Source organism: Corapipo altera, unplaced genomic scaffold (assembly GCF_003945725.1).
Source record: "Corapipo altera isolate COAL_440 unplaced genomic scaffold, ASM394572v1 58, whole genome shotgun sequence".
NCBI lineage: Eukaryota > Metazoa > Chordata > Aves > Passeriformes > Pipridae > Corapipo > Corapipo altera.
Window position 1 is genome coordinate 2,240,041 of NW_020884898.1, and position 20,524 is coordinate 2,260,564.

At 40.3% G+C, this 20,524-nt stretch overlaps 1 protein-coding gene across 25 annotated transcripts in view; it reads left to right on the forward strand.

The window, feature by feature from the left end:
* Nucleotides 1–20,524, forward strand: part of BBX (BBX, HMG-box containing) — a 141,054-nt gene that overhangs the window by 76,432 nt on the left and 44,098 nt on the right. For 24 of the 25 annotated variants that reach the window (XM_027648632.1, XM_027648633.1, XM_027648630.1 and 21 more), the window contains 4 exons: nucleotides 3,557–3,727; nucleotides 5,271–5,513; nucleotides 11,920–12,118; nucleotides 17,721–17,788. In XM_027648632.1, the coding sequence (XP_027504433.1) occupies nucleotides 3,566–3,727; nucleotides 5,271–5,513; nucleotides 11,920–12,118; nucleotides 17,721–17,788 (672 nt within the window). In that variant the 5' untranslated portion in view covers nucleotides 3,557–3,565. The remainder of the gene's footprint in view (nucleotides 1–3,556; nucleotides 3,728–5,270; nucleotides 5,514–11,919; nucleotides 12,119–17,720; nucleotides 17,789–20,524) is intronic. The other variant, XM_027648627.1, reaches the window with a different exon arrangement.

The following is a 20,524-nucleotide window of genomic DNA, read 5'->3' on the forward strand; positions in this document are numbered from 1 at the left end:
GGTAGTAATATGAAAGATGAAGCAATCCAAAGGAAAGCAAGTTCTATGCTGGCATCTGTTTTTAAGAGGAAAAGTCCCATGTGATGTAGTAGAGAATTAGAACGTTTTTCATTATGCCAATCCTATCTTTGACTGAGAAAGGCATCAGAAAAAAGTGAACACCAAAAAAAGTGTCTGAAATATAGATCAAAACTAATGAAAATTTGAATATGCCAAAATGCGGAAAAAGGATTTGGAGACATAGATGTATTAAAAAATAGGGGCTGAAATAATTTTGTGTTCATGTTATGAATGACCCTCTATTTTATAGGCAAGAAGAGAGAGCATGGAGGATAGAGTATATGGCTTGACATACTTAAGAGGTGAGGGGCTTGCAGGCCATGCAGTTAAACTTTAAAGTCAGTCTGTCGTTCTTAAAGGCAGTCAGTCCTTCCATCAGTGGGGTCAGATCAGCAGGGGTTTTGTTGTTGACCATTGCAGAGATTCACTCCGAAGTGGAAGCAAAGAGTGACTCTGTGTGTTTCTGTAATATATGATGCCTGTGTAACAGCCAGGATCTGACTTACTCTGTGTCTTGGGTCTCTTAAATGCATGTTCAGCTGGTAGGGTAACAACCCATCTTCCTTAAAAGCCCCTTTTTTTAGTGAAACTGCAGATTCAGGGTGACAAGTAGTAGGGTAAAACAGTTCACAATTTAAGAAAACAACTAAAGGAACATCCCTTGAATTCCTGAAGCTGAGCATACATTTCTATTTTAGTACTAATGTGTGGTGAGCTTTGGTTAATTTATTTTAGAGGTAACAGAGTGTTCAATACCTACCTTGGAAAACAAAAATTATTTGTGAGCTGGGCTGTAGTGAAGAGGCATAACATACTGAGAGTCCCTTTAGGATTTGCAAGGTGATGGGTGCTTAGGGTCTGTGCCACCTTGCTGAACTCAGCATGGACCATAGGCAGGGCCTCAGGAGTGATGGAGAAGATGTGTAAAATACACTGTGGAATCACTTAAGTCTTGTGCTCATCTTTCTAAGGAAGGGCAGCAGGCAGAGAGGTGCCAGTTAAAGGCAATGCTGTTGTTGAAATAGCCCTGAGATTTCAGCTGAGCTGAGGAGGATACGGAGCACTCAAACATTAATTTAGTTTCATGCTAACAAGGTAGAAGGTTGCCAGTAATACTTACGTACTTAGGACTGATTGTAGGCAGAAGCCATATGATTAGCTCACCTACATAAGTCAGTGGTAAGGGCTGGAGTAGCTGACTCCAGCCCATCGTACTTGTAGCATATTTATCCTGCTCAGAAATAGGCCACATACTTTATTGACTAGAGTTATAGGTAGATCTGTATCTCTTAGCAAACTCTGAATCTCTGAATGAATCTCTGCTACCCATAGGAGCTGAAGTTCCTGCTTGAACATTAACTCAGCTTTGTTGATTTGTGTCTGAAAATACCCAAACAAAAGCAAATGGTGGTCCAGCTCTTTAGGAAGAGAGGCAGATGGGGAACATGGTGCAGTGGCAGAGGTTACAGTGGGATAAAAACAATTTCAAACATGCATTTTATGATACTGGATTGCAGCTTAATTTTCCACACTTTAATGTTTTTTTAAAGCCAAAGTTGTTTGTGTATTTGGATCTGTTTTGCAAATCACGGAAGAAGATTTAGGTGAAATGGGCCATGATTAAGTGCTATATAATACTTGCTGTAACCAACAGGAGTTGATTACAGAAAATGAACAGAGGAGTGGGTGCTGTGAAATCAAAGTTTAAATGTCCTCCGGGTAGAAGTGACATTATGGGGATAGCAAAGTGTGTAACTTAATGGGAAGCAGCTGCGAAGTTACAGGGCCTCCTTAACTGGTAGGTGGCCGCAGTCTGCTGACAAGTGGGGAGGAGCTATCAAACCCTAATATACATCCAGGAAAATGCCATTTTAAAATGTAGGTTAAAATATCTGGACCTATTTCCTTCAGGCTTCAGTTGTTTCCTCCATCAAGCACTGTCTGAAGGTCCTTCAGCTTTCTGCACTGTTGGAGTCAGCAGAGGAAGCAGCTGCTTACTCAAGTTTCTGATGCAAACAAGGGCATATTGCCAAAATGCCAGTGAGTTAACCAACAAGAAACATACCTGGAGGAGATCAACCAAAACCAGAAATAGTGATCGCTAAATGGGTGGGATATGTAGGAGCCTGGCTGGAGCTGTGTGGGCTGTATTCACTGTGTGAGATTGTTCTCGTGAGTCATTTGCCCAAATGGTGGCACCATGGCTTGGGCAGGCAGTGTAAGTGCAGGTGTGGCAGCTTTCCCTCCTTCTGCTTTAGGCTGAAACATGAGCATTGTACCTAGCATCTTCCAGAAAGCAGCATCCTAAAATGCATTGTGGTCTTGCAGTTTGACCTCTTTCCATGCCCTTCTCCTGAGAATCAGCAACAGAGCTTCTTCTGGCTTTGCCAGTGGGACCAGGACTTAGCCCAGCTTCTTTTTTCTGCTGGTGAGAAGCCCCTGTGAGACTTCATCAATTTTTGTTGGCTTTATGAAGATATAACTTGCTAACTGCTCTTCAGGTTCAGTTTGTTTAGATGTTCTTGTTGTGTTCTTAGAAAACCAGCCATGCTTCTGTCAGGCTTACCATTGACAGTACACAGTACAAACAGAAGGCTATGGGGGACCAGACTGTATGCCAGCACCGCTGGCTTGCTGTGGGCTTCAGTACTTGGATGTGATGTGCTGCTTTTATTTTATTTATGTATTTATTTGCCCCTTATTTGGGTAGCAGATCTCTGAAGTCAACTCTTAAATTTGTAGTTGGGATGTGTTAAGCTTGTATTTTTACTGAAAAGTAGTTTTGAGGTATATTTTAGATAAGGACACATGCAGACAAGATAGATGAGTAAATAAATATGATTAATCTTCTGCACGCACTTGGATCAGCACATGGTATTTGTTTTCTGTGAAGTACTTTGGAAGTGTCAGCATAACTACTTCTGATTGTTTGCCTCAAACTCACTTCTCTTAGGGACTCAGATTTCCTTCCCTATTACACCCTTTAATGACACTGGAGAAACCCTAGTTCATAGTATCATGGGGTTTTGTATCAACATTGCTATATATAAATGCATGATTAATGAATGAGTGGCTGGTGATATGTTCCACTGCCAGAAAGAGGGATGTCCTGACATTTTCAGTCGCAAAATATGAAAAGCTACGATGGTTACAGGTATGGGAGAGCTGTGGAGTCTCCCTATCACTTGACTAGTGAAGTGTGAGGGCTTCTCAGCTATGCTTCAGACAGGAGCACATTTGAGAGCTGGACTGGCTAGCATCCTTACTTTATGCTCTTAAATTGTATGTTGCTAGTTACTGTAGGCATTAAGTGGAAACATTAAGATTGGAAAAGGTACATCCATCCTTTTGTTGCTAATTGGAATAAATCCCTATCTAGTATCTTACCAAAAACTTCCAAGAGTCTTGTATTAGTGCTTCATATATTTTTCACTGGTTGGATGGTCATTTATGTCTGAGAGTTTGTTGTGAACTTATCAATATTTTTTCGTGACAGGTCACAGTAATGAAAGGCAGTAGTAGGAATAAGGATCACTCGACAGAAGGAGAAGGAACTGGGAAGCGACCAAAAAGGAAGTGTCTTCAGTGGCATCCCCTGCTCGCCAAGAAACTCCTTGACTTCTCTGAAGAGGAAGAAGAGGAAGAAGAAGAAGAAGATATTGATAAGGTAGATTTCATTGGATGCTTTGACTACAGATGGTTAATGGTGGGTCAGATTCGCCGTAGCTGTGTTTTTTATTTTGTTTGTGTTGTCTTACTCTCTTTTGTGAACAAATACAGACAATAAAAATAAGTGATGCTGTGCCCATAAAGCTATAAAGGCAAGTAGTGACACAAGAAAGTGAATTGTCAATCATGCTTTTAAAATCATGGACAAATTTTTTTAGAGTTAGACCGTAAGAGTTTTAACCGGGTTGTTTTAATAACATGCTGCACATCTCAATCTTGATTGCTCAAGATGTGTTTTGATGTGGTCTTTTTAATTGTTTATTTTAGACATGATGTTGGTCTGTGCTTGGTATCTGCTTCTAGTGGCTCTGAGGCCATAACAAACTAATAGTTTTTGTTCTTTTTCTTTTTTTTTAAAGATTAAAAAAAGACAAAGATTAAAGGGCAAAAAGAAGGAAAAGCTGTCAACAATTTTTGCTATCTTTGCATATGAAATTCAGCTTATCCTCTAGAGTATTGAGTGCACAGCTGAAATAATCTGTCTCCAGTTTGACACTTGGTATTTTGATATTGTTCAATGACACTGACCTTATCCTGTTTTCATAAGGACCCCCCCCCATGCCATGTGGCACCTCACAGATCTGCTGTTAAAATCATCCTCTCTAACAAGAAGTGGGAATTGCTTATGGAGATGTGATGTTTCCATCATGTGGGTAGCATTCATATCTGAATCTCCTTGATGCCTTCTTAAGGCAGGAATGAAGAGGTCAGTGCTGAGGAGACTGCCTTGAGCCATGTGCTAATAAGGGAGTGTGACCTTGATAAGGAGGAGCCTGATACTCTGACAGTGCTTTCTGTTGACCTTACAGGTCACTTTCCCAACGTGGTATAAAACAGTAAGTGTTGCTGTTAGGTAGGAGGTGGTTTTCTGTGTCATGCAATAATTTGTTTCATTCAGTCAGAACTAGTCCTTTGTGGCGTAACCCTTGTAGGAATGGTACACTGACCTGTAAATGGAGAGAGCGTGTTCTGGCAGTGTATTGTGTTGAGATTTACCCTCTGTCTCTGACTGAGCTGCAGTGCTGCACAGCTCACAGGCTGAGCAGTGAATGACGGAGATGGGGAAACATCGTTACCTGTGCCTTTTCCTCCCTGTGTGCTCTGTAGTTGCAAACAGCAAATAGTTGAAGACCAAGGTAGCTCTGCTTGCCTAATCCCACCAAGATGATTTCCAGGTTGTTGGAAGGGCGTAGAAAAATGAACTCCTCCCTCCAGCCCCTTTAGAACTCTTACTAGAGAAAGCTCCTCAGCTTAGAAATCTGTTCTACGTGAAAGTCAGAGTTTAAGTCTTGCAGAGAGCATGAATGAACCTTGGACTATCAGGTGAGGAGGTTTGATGTAGAACTCTGCATCTCCTGGATGGAACAGATGGCCTTTGGAGACAGCTGTGTGCATCCGTGTGCTTCTCCCTCATTCACACTCAGTGTTGGTGAGAAACGTGGATAACTGAGTTCACACCCCTTCCCTTTTGGTTCTGCCAGGTGCCGCTCCTTGGCCCTGATGGTTTAGAGCAGGATGCTGATGAGACTGAAGATGACGAGTCCTCAGAGCAACGAGCTCGCCGACCAATGAATGCATTTCTCTTGTTCTGCAAACGCCACCGCTCTCTTGTGAGAAAAGAACACCCTCGCCTCGATAATCGTGGCGCAACCAAGATCTTGGCAGATTGGTGGTCTGTTCTAGATCCAAAAGAAAAACAGAAATACACTGACATGGCCAAGGAGGTATGTTCTGTCTCAATGGTGGATGTAAAGGGAGTTTATTACATATTTATCTTCTTTTTCTCTGTGTATTAAATGTTTTCTGTGGGATCTTTCTCTTCTCTGAGTTTCTCAGCTTCCCTAGTGGGGTTATGGTGCCCAGTTGCTGATCTTGCTTTAATTCACTTGGTCCTTGGGACCAGAATGAAAAGAAATTGGTCTGGGTACACAAACTAATCTGGCTCTAGTAGTCATTGGTACAAATGCACTTTGTGATAGATATCACCTGATAATTTCTGCAGTACAAGCATTAACACGTGGATAGCGGCCATTGAAAACAGTAACACACAGTTCACTGTCAGCTGACTAGTGATACTTAGCTCAAGCTGTTCATCTGATACCAGTAATACAGGTTGTTATTATAGTACAGGTGGACCAAACCAAAGGCACAGTCAAGAAATGTAATACCTTTTTACCTTTGATGCTAAAGAATTAAAAAATTATTAGTGTTTCGTGAAGTATGTTCCCTGTGTATTGCTAACTAGTTTCTGATGGAGCAACCTTTGGTGAGTCCAATACCAAATCAGAGGGCAATACATAAGTCAGAGTCCCTTAACTGGGAGCAAGGGAAATATCTTTCTTGGTAAGCTATCCCCAAGAAGGCTGTAGTTATTGATAGTACATGGAGAGAAACACAGTGAGTTACTTAGGCTGACAACATCAGCCCAAAACAGATCCCTGTAATTACCTGTGTGATATAGATTGTGGATAACTTTTTAATTCAATCTTAATAAAAATAATGGAGCACCAGTGAGAAGGAAAAACATCTCTCTCATTTGTCAAGTAGTGCTAGCACACTATGGGAAGTGGAGGTAGTTGTGAAATGACTGGGAAAACTATTATCTGTACCTGCCCTGTGACCTGGAGGTGTGTGCTGCTGTTAACATGTGTATATAAGGTCTGGCTGTTCAGTAGTTTGTGTGAGCATGGAAATGTCCACAGGAAAAACAAAGTGTTCTGCATGGCAGGTCTCTTTTGAAGCAGGGTCTGTAGTACCTCTGTAGTTCCCCATCTGTGGCCCAGATTTGAAATATTTGAGCCTCAGCTTTGTCCAACCATTTCTGTTTTGTTCTGCATTCCCACTTACAAATTAATGATGCTTCTCTAAATATGTGGGGAAAGGGCAGTTAACAGATTCAGTATAGATGCAGAGAAGAAAATTAAGAAATAATTTTTAGAAGAAACAGACACAATGTAGCTGTTTTTTTTAGTCTTTTGTCTTGCTGCAGGAAACTCATTCATTAAGAGGAAAAATTGCAGAACTTCTGTATGAAGTGGCAGATCTGAAACTATTAATCATATTGTTGTAGAAATCATTGTTCCTGTAGTGATGGGTTTTTTTGGCATGAAGAACAAATTACATATTCAACATCAAAGTGAAACAATAAATCTTAGTAGTTTACATCATTATAAGTAGTTCCAAAAATGCATAGAAAAGAGATAGAGTATAATTTGTATTCTTTAAACAGTGTATGTTACAACAATAATTAGCAGCTATAATGTGCTATTGAATATATTTGGGCCTTCACCAACAAGCCCACTCTGTATGTGTGGATTGGTCATTTTATGTTAACGTTTGCTTTTGACAGAACCACAGAACAGTTGGGCTTGGAAGGGATCTCCAGATATCATCTAGTCTAACCTACTGCTCAAGCAGGTTCACCTAGAGCAGGTTGCACAGGTTTGCCTGTACTTAGGCTTACTACTGTCAAAAAGAGGTTAACTCTAGTGAGAACCACTTGTTAGTGTTTTTCTTTTTCCTAAGGAGAGATTATTGAAAAATCAAGAAGGTGAATGCCTTTAGAAGAACATAAAATTACCATTGTACCAATAATCTTCTGCTTTGGTACCTATATGATAAGTTCACTGAGGTTTAAAATACAGCAGGTAAGCTTCTCTTACTTAAATGTAGGTTTTCAGTGCTCTTTGACTTACAGTTTTCACAGCATAGTCTCTATCCATTGTACTGACAGGGCACACATCTCCCAGAGGACCTTGTATCATGTCTGCTATCCCCAGAATGTGTCTTGGGTACCCTGAGCATCTGAATCAGAGGTACAGGTGGGCCTGACAGAAGTGTTCCCTACTGCAGTGGCTACAGCCCCTGTTGTTCTGCAGTCTCTAGAATGATTTTTCCTACTTGATGCTGTAGTTTACAAAGCCAGGTAGGTTAGATCAAGCATCAAGAAAGAAGCTTTCAGTTTCTTAGCTGCTTATTACTAGCAGTGATACTGTCTCAGCAGTATTTAAGTCAAGGCATTTGTATATTTATTTACATATGTCTAGGTATATGCAAGATCTAGCATTTTGGAAGATAGGGAGGCGCCCGAACTTTTTGCCAGTCAGATGTATGTGACGTTTCCTAGTGGACTGGACATCCCTGACTCCCACTGAGAGGCTAATCACGTCTATAGTTCATTTAGACACTTTGGAAAATCCCGTTATGTACCTGTCTGCACCTTGGGGTGCCTTAATTATCTGGAAAAACTGATTCCACACCCCCTCTCTTTTCAGTCTTGTGGTTTATGGTCTCTTGTAGCAACACCTGCCCTGGAGACCTGATTCTGCACCTGCAGAGCTTGATATCTGCTTCTGATGGTATTTTCTTTAGGACCAGGCTTTCTATTTCTGTCCTGCAAACTTCCTAGAGCAACTTAACTTTAAAAGTTTCATGACCTCGGATATAAACCCAGTAGCTGGTTAATACTCCAAGTGGAACCAGAAGTGTTGCTACCTTGTTAGCATTTTTCTTCACTGATGGGAAATTAATCTGATCACTCATAAATATGCTCCAGCATTTTTATTTACTTCAGTAATAGGAATAGTGTTCTTTGTTAGCTCTTACAGGACTTACTGGAAGTATTCGGCCACCTTGGAAAGTGAGATTGTTATTGTTCAAGCCCTGTTCCCTTGCTAAAAGACACTTCAATTTTAAATATGTCTTTGCATCAGTGAGATCTGGGCAGTCGGGATTGCTTCCTGTAGGGAGCAGCCTGATAAATGTGATTAGACATTGAAATGGACTGCCCAGGGAGGTGGTGGAGTCACCATCCCTGAAGGTGTTTAAGGAAGGACTGGATGTGGTTCTTAGTGCCATGGTATTGTTGACATGGTGGTGTTGGGTCACAGGTTGGGCTCAGTGATCTCAGATGTCTTTCCCAGCCTGGTTGATTCTGTGATTCTGCTGCCATTCAGTGGCTGAGCTGAACACTTGAACCTGCGAGTCCTTGGCCCTCGACGTTGTAGGTACAGCCAGCCCAACTTGGAGCTTGCTGGCCTTGAGGTGCCACTGCTTTGGCAGCTGCCTCAGGGTGGGAGGGGATGAATGTTCTGGCTTGCTGGCTGGAATCTGGAAGTCCACAGGGTGACACGTGTGTAGTGCAAACCCGGCATCCTCCAGGAGTGAAAAACTGGTGTGTTCTATTTTCCGGGAATTCTTTTTTTTTATGTTAGATCTCTGGGATTCATGTGACATTTAATAACCAGTTGATGGGATTTAAGCATACATTTTAAGTTTAAGCACGTGCTAACTGCTACCCTGAGGTGTAGCTGGAATCCACTTGTGAACTCCTGTTCCTGCTACAGCTGGAGAAAGCAAATCTTTTTTTATTTGGTGATGAAAGCAACTCGGGGAGTTGCGCTAAAGCACAACACATTTTTTAACCGCAGCTCTGAAGTGGCACCAATCCCACTGCATAACACAACATTCCTCAGGCTTTCACAAAACAGAAACGATGCATCAGACTAATCCCACAAACATATCCTGGATTTTATCTTACCTGGAGTTTTGGGATGGGACCATGCTGGGCTGTCCCTCCTACTTGTGTGGGAACCAAGGAGGTGTCTTTGCATTCCAGGTTAAGTGCTTACTGTTTGGGTTGAGGTTTCTTGTGGTTTTGTTTGTTTGGTTTGGCTTGGTTGTGGTTGGTTTGTTTTAATTGACTTTAGAGGTGTGCTTAGGCTGGCTACATTAAGTTAGTTTACCTCACAGTTGGTCAAAGGGAGGAAAACAGTCAACTCCAGTATTGGTTTTGACATTATCTTATTACTGCGTAGCTCATTAAAGTTACCTTCTCATGACCTGGCAAGCAGAATGTATCTCTTCATTTTAAGCCTTGGTCTAATAGTCTCAAAAATCAATAATGAAAGTCTTTCTGAGATTTGGACCAGGCCCCTGTATGCATTTTATAAAAGTCCTTCTTTGCCATAATTTGACTTTTTAAATCTTCTTTTCTTTTATGACGAGTGTTGAAACTGAACAGTTCCAATGAATTGTCCTCCCTTAGTTTGTCCCCTCCCCTTCAGAGAGTGCAGTTAATGTTCACTTCTTGGCTTTGCAGAGGAAAAAAAAATCTGTTAATACACCAGCGCACTTGAATTGCTCTTGTTGAAAACTGATTAAAAGCTTATTGCAGCCTCGTCTCGCAAATGGTATGCGTTCTGGTTCTCATTTGATGGGCAGCCTGTCGGCTTGTCAAATTACTCAATAGAATAATTCAGTTACTCAAAGCAGCATTGCTGATCTGAAGAGCTTATGTACCTCATCGTTAGCAACTGTGCTTTTCAGTCCACAGGCTGGAAACATGATTTGTGAGCGGGCTGTGGCTTTAACAATAGACGGCAAAGCTGCTTCGCTGCCGTGTATTTCCTTTTCTCCTCTTCCCTTACCCTCCCCTTCCTTTCCCTTCCCTCCACCAGGCTATTTTTGTGGTGTACTGAGCTCCCAGACCAAACTGAGGGAAAGGGAAAAGGCGCGAGGTGAGAGATGTCGCAGCCCTTAGTTTGCAGATTTAATACATACACCCTGTTCAGAAAATACAGTGTGTATGTGGGTCAGTGATCCCTGCAGATCTTTATTATTTATAGCCATTTCTATAAATACAGGACTTCCCACAGTGGGTTCATGCAGTACTGTGTTTCTTGTAAACTGAAACGTTTTTATCTGTGCTACAGTCTGGAGGTAGCAAGTGCCAGTTCATAGGTTAGGACAGAAATGAAAGCAAGCAGTGCACATGCGATGGTGATCCTGCCACAAGGCATGCTGTTTATTGATCTGGGAAAACACCGTAGTGGCTCTATCAGAAGACAAGGTTTTCAATGCTGTTTCTGTATCTGATGCCCAAGGGATTTTTTTCCTCTCTGCCTGTGTTTCTGTGCACGCATGTGTGTGAAACATAGGTGCTTCTCTGTGCCGTAAGTGGGACTGATGACAACTGTGTGGGTGGGAACGAGTAATCACAGAACAAACTTCCTGCAGCTGCCCTGCCGTGTACTTCCAAGGATAAAACCACTCTTTTGGTCGTTTGCTGCCATTGAGAGCTACTCAGTCCTGAGGAGGTACTGGGTTCCTTCTCCCTGCAGTGGGCACTGGTACTTACTGGGTAGGCTCCCCCAGCAGCCAGTGCTGAACACCCCTATCAGTTGTTAGGCAAACATCTGCAGCTGGAATGTGTGGCATGTTCCTCTGATTCGCTAGTTCTCCACCTTGCATAGCAACACATTTAAAATACTGAAATGCAGTCTTTCTATTGCTGTTAACATTCAAAAATCTCATTTTAATCTGGTCAGCAAGATACTTGAAAAATGTTGCTGTTGCATTTTGTGCATAAAATAGGTCATCGTCCTTTCCCCTACCCCCCAAACTGTGTAGGATCCAGGCCTTTTTCCCCACCCACCATGTGTAATCTGGCTTCCTTTGTTTTGCTGCCTCATACCAAGAACACAGCAAACAACCGAGATGTGTGCTGGGTGCTCAAGGCCAAAGAGTGTTTTAAATGGTCACAGTTTATTTTATGCAGCCATGCAGCATGGCACATTTTGGAAGAAGCACTGGGAAGATGTATCCCAAGATACTGAATATGGGATTATACTGGTTGTGATTTATTTTTGGTGCCTGGTTTGGGAAAGCATATACTCAAATATTCTAAAATACAAAACTATTAGAGAAGAATGGGTGCAAGGTAAGACACATCGTGCTGCATTTGTTGCTAAATGTATGTTTTCATTTAATTCAAACTGTAAAGCAAACAAAGATTGTACCTGCTAAAGAATTCAAATATCTATTTCTCACAGCATGAGCATGCAAGCACTGAGGAGCAGTTTGCAGGATCAGAACTTCAGCCTGCTCTGGGTAATGGACCCTCAGGAGAAGAAGGAGAAACTCCACTTTTTTATATATGACTCTACATATCTTAATATTTCTTCTTAGCAAATTGAGTTGGTGGTCAGACTCTAAGCATGTGATTAAACTGTTAAAAAATCAAGATATTTAAGGATTATTTACTGTATTAAATCCTCTTACATGCAGTGCACTCTGTTGCCCTGTGGATAGTATAATGTCATGACTGGTAATTTTCCTTTTCTTTTCTAGTACAAGGATGCATTTATGAAAGCAAACCCAGGGTACAAGTGGTGCCCCACAACCAACAAACCTGTGAAAACCCAGACATCCAGTGTTACAAACAGGAAAAAGTTATGGGCCATTGCATCAGATTCTGCAAAAGACTTACCGAGCCCAAGGAAAGTAACCAAAAGTGAAGAAATGCCACAGCTTAACTTTGGGATGGCAGGTGAGATTTCCATCCATGTTACTCAGCTGTAGCATCTTCATTTTGTTTGAGGATGCAGCATTGAAATGGAACTGTGATATTAGTTTTCTTTACTACACATGGTACTGTACTGCAAATAACTTTCATGTCCCACATTAAGTTGCCAAAACTCTAGTTAAACCTCTGTGTAACAACTTTCTAAGATTTTCTGTAGTACATGAGTACTTTCAAGAGTCAAGTCCAGATATGTGGCATCATAATCCATACCTCATTTGGAGTCCAGATTTGATTGATTTTTGATTGCAGTGTATCTGCTGTTAGAGACTTTCATTCTCTGGTCAAAAAGAAAAACGCTGATTGTCTGCATTCTGTTTATGTGTCATAGAGTGTTGTACTCTGTTTAGTAATTTGCTGCTTGCAGAAATAATATGTGGGTGTCTCTGAAGTTGGAGATGTTGACATTCTTGTGAATCAGTGTACCAGTGGGGCTAACTTTTTTATATTTAAATCCAGAGAAGCATAATTTAATTTTGTTGAAATATGCTCTTTTGCCCGTTATGTTTATATCTTGGAGGGGCAAATTCTAATCTTTTAAACATTTGAAAAAAACCTAAATATGTAAAGAAGTGTAGGTGGAGTGCCTGAACTGGTAAAAACCAGATAATCTCTCACTGATATCCATAAATAGCAGAACTGTTGTAATCATGACCTTGAAATACAGAGACATTATTGTTAAATACTGGCAGCTTAAGAACCTAACAGTCAAGATAGAAAATATTTTTTCCCCCACCATTCTTTTTTCCATCCTTTTTCCTTTTTTTTTCCTCATTTAAAGTTTCAGATACATCAGTATTTATAAAATTAAAAACTTTGTCATATCCTACCTAGTTTATGACAAGTGTGTGGCAGATAGGACTTTTCTGCTTAGAGAGATTTTGAGCTGGAGAGTGGAAAATGGTTTTATGGAACAAGTGTAAGGATAAAAGGCATGTATACCTTAGTATAGTGGTATGAAAATTTCCATAATGAAATTCCTTCTGGCTGTTAAGGAGCTGTGAAATGTGACCAAATAAAGTTTTTCATGCTATGTAGTTCTGATATATGGGAGACCAGTTCCAAAATTCGCAAGCCCCTTCATCCCAATCTGCTTTTGCTATTAGAGGAATCACCTCTATGCTCCTTAAATATTTATTAACCTAACGCAAAGAACAAGTAATAGGTCTTGACCTACCTCATCCATCCCCTACAGCTCCTGCTGGGCTATCCTAATGTAGAGTTTTTGAGTACAGAGATCTTGAAGCAACACCTGTCAGAGCAAAGGACAGAGAAATTGAGAATTAAGTAGAAACTAATCTAATCCACTGTTTTATCTATAGAGCCATTCATTTCTGAAGAAGGGCCTTTTGTGCTACATGTGATAGTCTTTATTTTTATTTTTTTTCTGCAGACTGAGTCAATGAGCATAGTAATTCATAGGGATCTCGGTCCAGTCCTCACACCAATGAAGGCTGACAATTTCTTGAGTATAACAGTAGCTCATAAAATAATGAGAGGTTCTGACAGACATGTTAGCAGCATCCACATCATGACAAGTGTGCCATGCCAAATGGATTACTGCTTTGTCAACTATATAACCAGTTCATGCTAAATATATTTATTGTGCTCTTCTCTTCTTGACTTCACATGATAGTTCAATTCAACTCTAACTCTTCTCTCCAGTACGATCTCTTCTAAAATCCAAGTTGTTTACTAGCTGATGAAGTGAAATGTAGCTGAACCACCTCAGAAACACTTTTACCTTTGACATGCCACTGACTGCCTTGTATCTTCAAGGCAGATAACTTCCTTAGGACAAAGTTTATATGACTCCAGAGTCATGCCAGGAAATCTGTTTTATTTGTTGGTAGTTGCTAATCCTGTCTTTTTACATATTACATTTAATTTTGGGAAATGTAATATATAGGTAGTAAGATCTTTCTTTTTTTTTTTTTTTTTTTTGAGTCCCACACAGGCTGTGCCTCTCCTTTACTTTTTTGTCATTAAAGGAATAATCACCCCACATTTAAGTGTCTTTTGTTCACCTACCTTTAGGTCAAGAAGCTGAGGTGTGGCACTAGCATTTGGCTTCTGACCTGCAGACCAACAAATCAGTGTCCTTGATCATCTGGCCTGGAAGTTGTAGCTGAGCATGCTTTCCTCATGGCATGGCTCACCTGTGATCTGTTGTAGGGTGTAGGGCAAAGGCAACTGTTGTTTGCAACAGCTTTACCGTAAAAATGTGCAAGATTCCCAGTACTTTTCACATTTTTGCATGAGAAGAAAATTATCTGAGCCAAAATGGTTTTTAGTGAGGCAAAGGGTGGAAAAAAGACCCTTCCTAGAGTAGGCTGTATCCCTATAGAAACGCTATTTTTGTTTTTCTGGAAAGAAGCTTAATTATGTTTTACCCAGGTAAAAGTTAGCTGGAGCTGGTACCTGCTGGCCTTCTTTCTGCTTAGTTCTTCCTCAGTTCTTTCTTTCTCTGACTGAAAAATGGCAAAGATGAACAAGTTAGCCTGCTGAGTCTCTTACCAGCCCAGTACTAACAAAGTATGTCATTCCCAAATAGTGTGGTGGTTTTAAGTTTCATCAGTATTAAAAGCTGTTGAGAAAGTCACGAATCACCTCTCATTCTGCAAGTCAAATGTGTGTGCTGTTTTCTCAGTACTGTTGATCTAACTATAAATTACTCCAAAATACCTCTTGAAATTAACTCTTCATACTACTAAGTTCTTAGTGCCAGAAGAGAAACATCGGTGTGCTGAGAAGGCACTATAAACATATGGCAGTGTTTGCACATGTACATTTTGTCTTCCCTTAGGTGAAGTTATTTTGTAATTTGAAACCTTAGTAGAAGGATTTTTGTTTTTATCACGATCAGACATCTAAGCACCAGCCCTCTGCTACAGCTGCAGCATAAGTGTTCAAGTTGTTTAAGCATCAAATTAAACTTTCACTTTCCACTTAGCTGTCATTTTTTCCTTCCTCTTAATTTTTATATTTAAATAAACACTTTAAGTATTTGCTTACTTCAGGAAAAAAACACTTCTGTCTTTGTCCTCTTATGATAAGCTACTTATTTGAAAGGCAGAAAGCCAAGACCACTAAGAAGATATTTAGAAGAGGGGCAAGAATTTTACAGCCATGAACTGAGTGTTCTCCAATTGGCCAAAACTGAGGAGGGGGAAGAAGACCCATGGATAACTAAAATGAAGTGTAAAAGAGCAGCTGGGAGTCATCAGTACAGTGTGGGCATAAGAGAGTGCTAAGGGATTGCTGGAACCATTGGAGAAGGATGTGCTTGATGACATCAGGAGATCTTGAGTTATTTAGACTAGGAAAGCAGGTGGAAGAAGAGTAGGGCAATTCCTGTAAATGCCTAAAAGGGAGATGCCATTTAGGAGAACAGTTATTAAAGATGCAGGCATCAGAAAAAGTATGTACTGCCTGACCCTGAATATATTTAAGCTCAAAACTAGAAGAAAGCCCTTAATGCTTAGAAGATTTGAATTCTGCAAAAGCCTTCCAATGGGAATAAAGAAAGTAGAAAGCAACCAGCCAAGCCCTTACTGTTTAATATGCAGCTCTATAAGTTTATGATGGGCCTGGAGATCTCTTCTGATCTCTCCTTCCTCCAAATTAACAGCCTGCTCAGGCATTATTTTTCAAGATACATGTTCACTTGTCACTTCTTAATTGCCCTGATGTCCTCTGGTTTGAAGGACTGAATGGTTTCTGTTGGCATAAAGTACTGTGCTGACAGGATAACTTCACTTACAAATTGTGCTTAGGTACTTGCTAGCCTTTCCCATTTTTTGTCTCCATTTCTTCAACCACTTTTTGTTACTAGATTCTACATTTTCAGTAATTTCTTTTGTCTTCATAGAAGCTTAATCTTTTTTTTTATTTTTGTTTAAAAATAAAAACTCCTTAAAAATATGAAAAACCCCACACACCTTCTACTTGTTTATTATGGTGAAGGAAAAAGATAATTCTAGTTGAATATTGGGTATGAAGCCAGATGCTATTTAGGATGTGTTTTAAAGATAATGATAAGCCACTCTTCTCTCCTTAAAATAGTGAATGAGCCTGGTTTATTCACATTGTTTTCCTCTGCTTCTATTTAATGCCCTTCTAAGAGATTATCGAAAAAACTTACATGTGAAAAAACTTACCTTGTGAGTGTCAGTGTGAGATGCTATCTGCCAGAGAATTTTTGGCAATATCTGTGGTATTGAATTAAATAGCAGCAATGAGTTATTCCCATGAACTGAACCTTGGTCATCTGTAGCACTAGATTGTTTGGGGGTTTACAGGTACCAGTTTGGCCTATGTCAGCTGAAAAGATCAACAAATTCCTTGGCCTCACTCCTGAGTGAGAAGGGGCCAGGGGATTTCCCAGTGGGCATTTTAGTTGCAGCTATTTTGCATCCAAATTTTGCATACCAAAATGGAACTAAGTGGGCAAAGGTAAGTGTGCCATTTGGCCTCCATTCCAGGGAATGGCCCCAGCTACATGCAATTTATTGTTGTAGAGAGAGTTTTTGTATAGTTTAGTAAAAGGATGCTTAGTGAAACCTGGGGAAAGTTCCTTAGCTTTGGTGTGTCTAATTGTTCTGAAGTTGACGTTTCAGCAATACAGCAAGGATAATGCTTCCGTTTCTCTCACGTTGTGGCTGTTGTATGAGATATTTGGACCACAGTGTGTCTCCCTCTCTCTATATGACACTGTTAAATCAGGCCCCGGCATTTCTTCCAAGGCATTCCCCGAAAATCAGACAGTTAGTCTTCATAATGATGAAGAGCAACCACTGTTCTGAGTGGAAAAGCCACTCCATGGCTAATGCAGTGCCAGTGTTTATTGCTTTCACTTGTTGTCATTTTCTGAGCTCCTGAAGTGCAGGAAGGCTGGAGGCGAGGAGCTGTCAGTATCAGATACTTGGAGAAAGAACATTTATATCTCCATTTTACTTGCCTCAATTATATATTGTATTGGCAGGGCAACAAGTAGGCAGGCAGCTTGCCTGGCCAGTGCCTGTGCTGTTCTGGCACAGAGGATCAAGCACTTCATGCTTCAGAGCTGTCAGGCTGGCACTTTTCACCACTAAATGCAGCTCTAAATTAAAGACAAATGAAAATAGAAATTTTGCTTCTGAGCTTGATCATGTTGTTTTGTTCCATCTTTTAATTTGTTTGGTGGCTAAAGAAGGAACCAATCCCTTGGTAGGAGTATCCACTGAGTTATAAACGTGTGCATCTTTGTGTATATTTATGTATGAGATCATTACAGTTGCTGTTTTAAAGATATTCATCTCTGTAGTACATAAAACCTTTGGCAGTAAAATTGTAAATCCACGCAATGGGGTGTTAAGCACACAAATCCAATTAAATCCTTCAAACAGCTTTGAAAGCCTTCCCAGAGGGTACAGAAATGGTTATTTGTGATTCTCTTGAACTGCCTTTTATGGCAGCTTGCTTAGAGTGTCTGTGACAAGTAGTCTTCTGGGGGTTTAATGCTGCAAGTGGTAGGTTTTTTAAACAAGCAAATGAATCAACTTAAGACTTGGTTTTACTCTTTTAACAGATCCTACACAAATGGGAGGCCTAAGTATGCTGCTTCTAGCAGGGGAACATGCACTTACTGCACAAGAGGTAAGGAACTTTCTTCTCTCCCTTACCATGAGACCTCAGTTTAAAGAGACCTCATAACAGGAATATTTGACAGTGGGGAATGAAATTTAGGACACATCTCAGGTAACCTCAGGTGGGACTGAAGTATGAATCTTGTATCCCAACTGTGAATGTAGAAGTTGAGTCCAGTTTTTGTATCAGTTCTATATTAACTCTGCTGACTGAATATTTGATCACACCTGTCAAGTCTACCCTATGAAAGAATATTGCCAGAGGTAGAAGGCTTGAAATGCTGTGGCTGTGTTAACAAATGGGTGGTTTGCAAGCTTTTGTAGGCAAGGATTTTATATGCTTTTGTAATACCTCACACAACTGTGACCTTGGCACTAACAACAAAATAAGTACCTAATAACTTCCATACAGTCAATGTCATTGTATAGGCATTCTGAAACCATGCAAGTGCTAGGGGGTAGTCAAAGTGTTGCAGTCTACTCCTATTCACTAAGTCTTTATATCTAAAAAGAAGTTTGTAGTTCAGTTGCCATCACAAATGTTTTTTATATTTTTACAAAGGGGTCTAGTAAATAAGTGTGCCTGCATACCTCCAGTAGTGCAGAGACCTCTGGTCTTTCTTTATATTGATTATTAATATGATCTGGTTTTGAGGCCAGCTTTGGAAATTGTTCAAAAAGCATCTTGTATGTTGGGTAAAATAGGTAGTCACTGCCATGAATCTCTAGCCTGGAAAGAGTAGCAGAAGTGAGGAGGGTTTCTTTTTTGTTGTTGTTGTTGTTATTGGGAGGAAAAGCAATAATTAACTTAATCTACATGTGATACCCCCAAATGGAAAATGTGTAGTGTGTTTGAGATGGGTTGTTCCTCTACCACCAAGACTCCTCGGTGCTTTGCACACCAGTTTGAGCCATGGAGGTTTTTGTGCAGGTGTGGCTGCTGGCCTTCCGTGCTGCAGAAACACTAGTGTCAAGTTGGCAAAGAAGTGAAAAGAAATGTATTACCTTGTTCTAAAATGATTCTGTCCTGTACTTTTCAAACTTGTAATCTCTCAGTTTGGAGCATAAAAACTGTTTTTACTATGCTGTTATGTTTCAATGTAAGGGAAGGTATATTGTAGTCACAGATACTAAGTTCCATTAAGAAAGGTCTTTGTGAGTTGAGTTTTCTTCATTTTGTATAATAACCTCAAGTAATATGATTTTAGGTGGCAGTGAAGGAATAAAATCTACATGTAGATTTAGAGACAAATCAGAGAGAATGCCATGCAGTTGTTTTAGTACATGGATATTCTTTTAGTCAGGACTTTTTTTTTTCTTTGAGCGAAAGACATGTTTCCCTTGTGCCTAAATAAACCTCATTTTTTCTGATAGGAGTGTGCAATATGCCTTGTGATGTAATATTCACTTTATGTGTAAGCTATACTCTTCTGTACTCTTCTGGGCCTGTAGTCTTCTTTTGAAACCTGGCTCTCCACATCAAAGAAGCAAGCTGTGTAATCTGCTTTCCCCAAAAGTGGGGAGCAAAATTATTGTCATAAATACAGCCTGAACAAAACTAATTGTGGGACTTGTTGGCTGTGCTTAGAATCACGATGGGCCATAAATTAGCCTGTACTAATCAGTTATACTATTTTAATTGTACTACCCTCTCTGAGAAGTGGGTAAGCCACAGAGCACTTTCCCAGGAAACTGCACATCTCCAATACTTTTTGAGGGTCCACTATGTAAAATACATCCTCCAAAACAATCTGGGTGATTGGTATTCTCAAAGGGACCCAAATGAACGAAGTTCAGTCCTCCTACCCACGTGTTAGTGGGAATTAAGTCTCCAGCTGTGTTTCCATGCACTGGGAAACTTTCTCAGTTTCTTTTGTGTGGCAGCCCTGATGTGTCTTCTATTTTGCTTTTCATTGTGTTTCAGCGATGATTAGATACAGAGCAAATATTTCTTAGGCCCATGTTTCTGAAATGCAGTAATGATACAAAACCTATTTAGACTTGAATAACTGAACAACTCTTCTGTCTTCCCACTGTTGGGCATGTGGACAGAGGAGGCGTAAGATGTTCATCTTTGCATGCCTTTATGAGAATCTGTGGTTGGATTTCCATGCTTATGGGTTTACGCTCCAACCAGCGTTTGGAAGGTTAGCAGAACATGCTAGGAGGTGGTTTGACAGGCTCAGAAAGAAGCTCAAGAATTCATCATGGAGTTGATGGGCTTCTTTGCTCTTCGGTGGAGAGGGCTCAGTTGTATTGCTTTAGAGTTGGCATCGACATGGCAGAGAATTTGGTGTGCTGAGGTGACTGCTGAGGTATGGTTAGTGCAGAGGTTCAGAAGTTGGTTAACTATGGAGAATATATGTATTGTTTTTATCTGCACGTAAGTATATAAACATGTTATACATCTAAACCCTGGCATTTCTATTTAAAAAAACATAAAAGGATGGACACTGTCATTTTTAAAAGAGTGCTCTAAATTATATCACGTAGGTTTCATTATCATTAAAGTCTGTGTATACATTTAAGATACACATGCATAGATATGGTTCTTAAACTGGGAGTCTGCCAGGCAGAAGATTATCTGTCAGAATGCAGTGTGACTGCTGTGCATATGTGTGATTATGCAGGCTTGGGTGGCCTGGTAACATATGTCTTAAATACTATTGTCATCTTAAAAGTTGGCAGTGGAGAGGAGGGCAGCACTGGCATAGTTTTGCTCAGAACTTGGGAGAAGATGAAGGAC